At 40.1% G+C, this 8,409-nt stretch overlaps 1 protein-coding gene across 1 annotated transcript in view; it reads right to left on the minus strand.

Annotated features, from left to right (window-relative positions):
- LOC137351771 (ELAV-like protein 1) overlaps positions 1 to 7,826 on the minus strand; it is a 29,180-nt gene extending 21,354 nt beyond the window's left edge. The window contains exons 1-2 of the mRNA XM_068016579.1: positions 7,667 to 7,826; positions 1,743 to 1,969 (exon numbers count right to left, since the gene is read on the minus strand). Of these exons, the coding sequence (XP_067872680.1) occupies positions 1,743 to 1,953 (211 nt within the window). The 5' untranslated portion in view covers positions 1,954 to 1,969; positions 7,667 to 7,826. The remainder of the gene's footprint in view (positions 1 to 1,742; positions 1,970 to 7,666) is intronic.
- Between the last annotated feature and the right edge of the window lie 583 nt (positions 7,827 to 8,409).

The following is an 8,409-nucleotide window of genomic DNA, read 5'->3' on the forward strand; positions in this document are numbered from 1 at the left end:
CAAACCTCGATAGCACCTGGGACCCCACTTTGAATAAAGAAGAAAATAGGGGTGCAGAAAACACAGGGCTGTTTCTATTTGTTCTTTATTCGGACCTGCGACACAGGTTCATTTAACGAGGGGCCAGCAGGACTCAAGTTGAGAGTTTCAGTCCAACTTCCACCAAATGTGTAAAGGTGTCTTTAGTTAGCAACATATCAATCAGAAGCTATCAATATAGATCCAGAACTGTTAAGTAAAAAGAACAAAGCTTTAGATATGAAGGCCTTTATTAACTAATCACCCAGGCTGGAAAATCAACTTTAACCACAGTAAGAATTGCAGCAAGAATTAACTGATCATTCAAATTGTCTACATTGTAGTTCCAATTATTGAAAAAATGAATATAACATCTCTTCAGTAAATGAAGTCGAACATTTGAAAATTGAACTGTGCAAGGGAGATCCCTACCTCAGTGATAATGAGGCCAATTAAACCCATACCACTATCCTCGCTACGATTTGCTTACACTAGTAAGGAACAAATCCTTAATGCAATGCACAGCTCAGTTCCAAACTGATATAGTAAATTTTCCAATAATCAAAAGTCACACAGTAAAAATGCACTGTATTGAACACTTAATATTCTCTTTCATTTGGTTTCACCTGTACATCTAAAAGTGTGGTCTTCCTAAGGAAAGCAACCATGAAGTAAAATGTCATCAAAATTATTCAACTACCAAATCGACAGAATACAATAGTGAAAGTCTTCCTCATTTTAAAATGAAGACATAAGCAAAAGCACGGTATCCCACAAGTCACTTTGACACCTTGGCATCACCTGAAGGTATTTATTTCTCAGTCTCTCTTTTCTAGCCTGTATTTAATACTCTGTCACACAACAAAAACTATACTGATCCCCCAAGATAATGGTACAATATTCAATGTAGAATGATAGTGGACTCCACTTATGGCAGATGCATTTTGTCTGGACAACTGGCTAAACAAAATAAACCACATGTTCCAAAGCCAATGCACTAAAAGTACTGCACGTTTATAATTTTCTCAGACAGGATCAGAGATTCTGATGACACAAGTCTCCCTGTCCCCTTGTTATAAAGCGCTCCAGCCTTCATTTGTCATAAAGCAACACCCATTGCAATACAAGGAACAATTCTTTATAACAGGCAAAATGATACAACAAATTGTGCAACTCACTACCATCTGCAAATAAAACCATACTCTGGAAAAAAAATAAGCCAGTGGTAATTCAATGGGAATACCACCATATGCAAGTTCCCCTCCAAGTCACACATCATCCTGACTTGGGTCTGTTTCACCGTTGCTTCACTGTCACGGAGTCAAAAACCTGGAACTCCCTTCCTAATCGCACTGTGAGTGTACCTACACCAGTTGGACTGCAGGGGTTCAAAGTGGCAGCTCACCACCACCTCCTCAAGGGCAATTAGGGATGGCCTTGCCAGCAACACTCACATCCCATGAAAGAATAAAAAAATCCCGCTAATTGGCTTTTGAGACATTAGTGGCAGCAGACCAATTTATGTTCCTCCCACCTTAACTAGATGAGAAATGGTTCACATTTGACTTTGCTTGATGCAATATTCTAGAAACTGCCTCCAAGTTCAAGGAAATTCAGACGAAAAAATATTAGTCCAACTGGGTTACAAAAGATTTGTTTACAAATCTTATTAGTTAAGAATAAAAAAGCAGCAATGGCTGCAGCTTTACCTTAAAGGTCCTTACCTGCGACCTTGTCGCGGATGAGCTTGGCAGACTCCACCTCGCCTATGCTACCGAAAAGGCTTCGCAGCTCATCCTGCGTCATGTTCTGAGGCAGGTAATTGACAATTAAGTTGGTTCTTGCATTGTCATCCCCATGATCCTTGCATTCCTCAGCCATGAGATCAAGATCTGCTTGGTAACCGTTACTGTAGCAAGATTGGTCGTTTGACATTTCAAAAAGAGCTCACCTGTGAAAAGAATAAGCATTCAAATGTCTCACATAGTCTGGGAAAGAGCCAACAGATAAGCCAAGATCTGCAGAGCCAAACAATACCAGTGAGCTGGAAGAGTTGCTAATAACGTAATGGTGTGTACCAAGTCCTGGACCAAATGTGTGTGCAATTATATTCTGATATCAGAACTTCCTTTTTCAGTCAGTTGGAATGGTAAAAAGAATGCAATCGGCATACCATATACATTTGAACTGTGAAAAAATAATCAGTACTGCAACTATAGATTTCAACCTTCCAAACCTAGCTAGTGGCTGGAGAGCTTATTCTGAACTAAAGAACACTACAGTGAAGTACTGCTGGTTATAGGATCTTCACTGCTGGTACTGGAGATCAATTAAACATATACATGTGACATTATACTGGCTTAAGGTCAATTTCCCCTACCACATCCTCTAAATAAAACAAAAAGACATTTGTTTTCTTTTGTACATCAGCTTAAAACAGAGAACACAAGTGTCAAAAGTGCCAGATCAAGGCATGAATCACAGTTGTAATCCTACTGTTGGAAGCCACACAAAAAACTATTCTTCGCAAGAAGTATTGTCACAGTAAAGTAATTTAGTTCCTTTAAGTTTTATACTAAGCTCCAAAACAATGTTATTTATCCTACATTACATTGCTAAAAAAGTCTACCGGGTATATTGCTTGGAGATTAAACTACAGTTCAAAAAAGCATACCAAGGAAAGAAATCTGTTTGCATTATTTTCACCAGAAGCACCAACATTCCACTCAATATAAATTACTTACTCAAGATCCCCCATGTACAAAACCTGAAGTACTCTTGGATATAATTTATATTGTACTACGAGAACTGATAGATGAATTTCCAGTGTGGCATATAAATCCCATCAGAATTCCTTACGTATTCTCTACATCTAAATGTTCTGCACAGCTTGCAACAAATAAATGTGACTGTGAAAGATATGCACCACAACCAAATGAAAAACGAAGTCAACACAAAATTGTTACAACCAGGAGGAATAAACTAGCACTGAAATATAGTCTTGGTTCATCACTGCTGCCATCCACCACTGCACTTTCTCTAGCCCATGAAGAATTTCTTCACTTTTCCACAACTAATCTACTGTGAAAGTCTGACAAAAAGTGGGCTACTGCAGGGTAGAATTTTTTTTTATAGCATCCTCAAACTTTCATTTTTCTGCCAGCCCAAAGGGTTCACCCAGTAAAAGATAAAGACTCTGATCAAAGGCCAGGACCCACAAGACCACTAGAACAATTCCACCATCTAGTCATTTAACTGCCCTTCCCATATACTTTCATACTGAACTCCCTTTCCGTCCCACTGTTTTGTCTTTTAGTAACTTATTTTGAACTGGCTCTTCTGTTCTGTGCCAATCTGATACTTAAAACATTTGCAGAAAAATTGCTTTAGAATAAAAATGAACAATGACGTACTGGACATTACTTTAAAATTTGAAATCTATGCATTTCAAAAGTGATGAGCAAGCTCTTTTGTGTTTTTGTTTTGAGACATGACAATATAAGCAAGTATCCTCTTCAGGGAAATTTAGGACCAACTTTAAAATCACACTGAAATTAAATACATTAAAGTAGCCTCTGAAGAGAAACATTAGCAATAGGATAATTTATAAACCCAGACCTATTCAAATCCATGTCATTAAATTGAGAAACTCGAGTAAAAAAAATTATTCTAATACCCTCCTTGCCAGCTCCCAGCCACCAAAACCCTCCAAAAAATCCAACTTGTTCAAAACTCAACTGCCTGCCTCCTGTTCCCACTCACTTGTCACTGCTGCCTTCTCTGATCTACATTGGCAACCTGCTCCCCAACAGATTGCATTTAAAATCCTTGTCCTCAGTCCAATATTTATCCCAGCAACTGCCACCTTAAAACCCCTTCTGCACCCTCCAATACCCTGCCATTAGTCGTTTGTGCATTACTGACCTACCTTTCCTAACTCTCATCATTGTATGTTACCTTTATTTACTTGTATCTCCTCTTTATAGGAACATAGGACTTAGGAGGAGTAGGCCATTCGGCCCTTTAAGCCTGCTCTGCCATTTGATAAAATTGTGGCTGATCTGGTTGTGGTCAACTCCAGTGTCCCATCTGCCCCCATATCCCTTGACTCCCTTGTCTATCAAAAATCTATCAAACTCAACCTTGAATAAATTCAATGACCCAGCCTTCACTGTTTTCTGGGAAAGAAAATTCCACAGACTAATGACCCTCACAGAAAAAATGTCTCCTCATCTCCGTCTTAAGCATTGTCCCCTATTTCTAGTCTCCCCCACAAGAAGAAACATTCTCCCAGCATCCACTCTATTAAGTCCCCTCAGGATCTTATATGTTTCAATAAGATCATCTCTCATTCTTCTATACTCCAATGGGTATAAGTCCAACCTATTCAACTTTTCTTCATAAGATAAGCCCTTCATCCCTGGAATTAGTCGAGTGAACCTTCTCTGAACTGCTTCTAACATAATTATAGCTTTTTTCTACATTAATCTGCATTTATATAGTGCCTTTAATAACACTCCCCATGCCCTTAAAAATACAAATATAAACAGTAGCATGAACATGGGCAGTACAAACATTAACTTCAACGTGAAGACTCTCTGTAATGCCACATTAAAAGCCACTGAATATAAGAGTCTGCCCACATGCAGAAAAATGTTCTACTGTACCACTTCTACATTTTACTCGCATCATCCCTTCTCAGAAATGCTTCAACTACTGACCAGTACAATGTTATTTTCAGCACAATGGTCCACTTAAACATGCATCATTTTTGCTAGTTGGAACTCTTGACTCTTCAGTAATGAATATGAGAGGAATCTTAGATACAAGTGTAATAGAACAGGTCAATCCGAAACCCCAAGCCATTTTTAAAGACATCAATCTGTCACCCTCGCTAACCTTGCAAGGCAAAAGCAAAATCCTGCTTTTGTACTCAGTCTGCTACAACTTTACCAGTCAAATCCCAAAGAAATTCATTCCCTCAGCACAGAAGGAAAGATTGCTGCACCTCACGCATTTTAAAGAGAACCATTGTTGAATGCAACACAAGCTGGTTATTGCACATTCAACAATCTGATATTCTGAACATTTAGAACTCTCATTTTAAACAGTTCTTTCCCAATTGACAGGTACTGTAAGAGCAGTTAAAGGTGATTTTACCATCTAAAATTAGCATGGGGACGAAGTTTCATTTAACTGGTTCACTGTTCACCATCTCAATGCTTTCAATTGTCTCTTGCTGTTGCAGTCACTCAGGCTTAACATCTGAGGTTTATCAAAGCCTGGTGGCTTTACTGCTTGGGACAATGCACAAATGCATACATTTAAATTATTGAATTGTACACCAGAAACTAAAGATCCATACACCAGTGTGTATCTAACCAGATTAACATGTATTAATGGAAAAGGCAAGCATTTAACTGATGTGTACTAAGTCACAAAAAATTCTCCCAGTGGAAATGGCAGAATCTTTTCGCTGCTTCAGGTTATTGTGCTCCATTATACTCATTAACAAGCAATGGAAAAATAAATATGAGCATCCAAAAGGTTCATTAGGTTCAATGAATTAAAACTATTGTCAATAGGAGTAGGTAGAAAAGTCAAAATCACAGCAAATTTACAGACAACCAATCCCCCAGAATATTTAACTATCAAAACACAGTGCATCTTAACACTAACTCAAAGCACACAATTTAGGCCAACACTCCAGCACACTACCAAAGTACAGCTGCATAGTCAAAGGCCCCATCCACTGTTAAAATTTACATTAACAATTCAATGTCTCACTCAATTTCCCTTGCCAACATTCCACACTCAACCACCACGACCAATGACTAACTGGCCATTCATCTAATCCTTGTTTATTGTATCTTGCTGTATTTAAAATAGCTGCCACATTTTCTAATATGAACACACTTGTTGGGGTAGGGTGTTGTGGTAATGTCACTGAACTAGTAATCCAGAGGCCCAGGCTAAAGCCACCATGGCAGTTAATTTAAATTTAATTTAAAAAAATCTGGAATTGAAACTAGTCTCAGAAATGATGCCATAAAACCACCATCAATTGTCATTAAAAACCCATCCATCCTTACATGCTCTGACCGACATGCGACTCCAGACCCACAGCAATGTGGCTGACTCTTCCCTCTGAAATGGCCTAGCAAGCCACTCAGTTGTCAAGGGCAATTAGGGAAGGACAAGAAATGCTGGTCTTGCCAGTGACACCCACATCCATGGAATAAAAAAAAACTTCACCGTAATTGACTTGTATGGGAAGCCCCTGGAGAAGTTGCTAAGGCACAAATATCAAATGTAAGTCTTTGTTGCATTCAGTTCTTACCAAGATGCAATGAACACAAACCAAACACCATTCTCTGGCATAAAAACAGCAAGTGCTGGAAATACTCAGCAGGTCAGGCAGCAACTGAGGAGAGAGCAGAATTAATGTTTCAGGTCTGTGGCCTTTCATCAGGTCACAGACCTGAAACATTAACTCTGCTTCTCTCTCCACAGATGCTGCCTGACCTGCTGAGTATTTCCAGCACTTTGTTTTTATTTCAGATTTCCAGCATCAGCAGTATTTTGCTTTTATACCATTCTATGGCAGTTACATTGTTGAATCAGGCAATCAGAACTAGATTAGTGTAGTTTTAAAACTGTTCAAATTTCACCATTTCAAAATAGCTTTTAAATAGCAAAATGCAAATTCAGAATTTTTTGCACAAGTAATATATGCAAAAAATATGGCTGGAACAGTGCATTTAGATTTTCAAACCGGATAGTTACAAATAAAGGGAAGGTCACACAAAGAGATTGAACAAGGAACAGGTGAAATATGCTTTATCTATCTTACATATCAATTGAAGCATGCAAAACCTCTGCAATCATTTGTACCTTTAATGATGATGCAGGTTTGGGAAATAACCAACTGCTGGAAGGCAAGATATTTGTGGGGGGCGGGGGAAAATAAATCGCTGGGAAATGTAAATTTATTTGATGGACGTGGGAGAATAAGACGAATATTTAATAACATTTTAAAAAGGGGTTGTAAATATCTAGAGTTTATCAGTTTACATTTTTTCCTAAATCCAAATGAAAGGCTTATTTTTGTATTGAAAACAAGTGCAAAGGGCTTTGTGCAATGAAGTGATTGAAGCTGGGTACAAAAACTGCTGGCCCAGGTGCAGGCGTATTGTTCTGCCGGATACAGTGGTTCGCTTCTCCATCCACCTTTTTTCCTACTGAAACCAAACGCTCGGGGCTGGAACTCCCGGGACCTCAACATCGCGCCCGCCGAAGCCTCCAGCCTTTCCCCTACCGTCTCCATCTTACAACTGTCGCATTTTTAACAGGGCCTTCACAACCGGCTTACATCCTAGGTCTCGATTTCTGATCTGCAGAACCGCTTCTCTTTCGATGCCGTTTTTGGGCTTTAATCGGTCCCTTTTCCAGCTCAAATCGCAACAAACCCCGGTAACTACACCTTTGGCCTTTCCCACTGGTATTCCTCTCTCCCGGGCTAAGCAATGACTCCAAGCCCGCGGCCTAATACAGCAGCACAGGCCCCAATGCCGCATGGCCTGGGCCTGTTTGCCGGCTTATGCCGAGTACTTATTTATTTTCTCTCGCTCCACAAATTGACACTTACTCTGACTGAGCCCCGTACTTGGTACGGGGTGAGAGTGCTGGGCAGTATTGGCTTCTCTCCGGGACTCGAGCTGATGAGCAGAGAAAAGCCCGGCGGAACGGAGACGCGAAAAAAAAAATCCGTTAAAATCAAACAAAGTCAACCCCGCGCTCAGCCGCCTGCGCGCGCACCAGCAGCGAGCAAAGCATTGCCCCGCGCTGCTTCATTGGATAGAGTGACTGTCTATCACATATCTGTCCCGCCTTCCAGCTCATGCCACTGGCTATCATGAACGTCAATCAGCGTTTCCGCCGTGATCGATCCTTTGTACGCCATTACTATTGGCCCAAAGGGCGAGCTACGGCGTTCGCTGTTATACGGGGATGGACGAGTTCAGAAGAATCGGATAGTTTGTCAATCAAGTTGTTTAGACCGGGATTTGCGGTTATTTTGAAGTTGGGAGCAAATGGATGTGGTTTTGGTTAGCTCTGGGTAGTTGATAATATGAAATAAAAACAAGACATGCTGGAAATATTCAACAGGTCTGGCAGCATCAGTGGAGAGAGAAGCAAAGTTAACGTTTCAGGTGAATGACCCTTCATCAGAACTGGGAAAGGTTGGAAATGTAATAGGTTTTAAGCAAATAAAGCGGCGGGGGGCGTCAGGCAAGAGATAACAAAAGGGAAGATGCTGATAGGACAGGGTCACAGAGAATAACTGACCAGAAGGTCATGGAGTAAAGGGTGTGTTAATGGCGTCGTGAA

This window comes from Heterodontus francisci, chromosome 36, assembly GCF_036365525.1.
Source record: "Heterodontus francisci isolate sHetFra1 chromosome 36, sHetFra1.hap1, whole genome shotgun sequence".
In the NCBI taxonomy this organism is placed as follows: Eukaryota; Metazoa; Chordata; class Chondrichthyes; order Heterodontiformes; family Heterodontidae; genus Heterodontus; species Heterodontus francisci.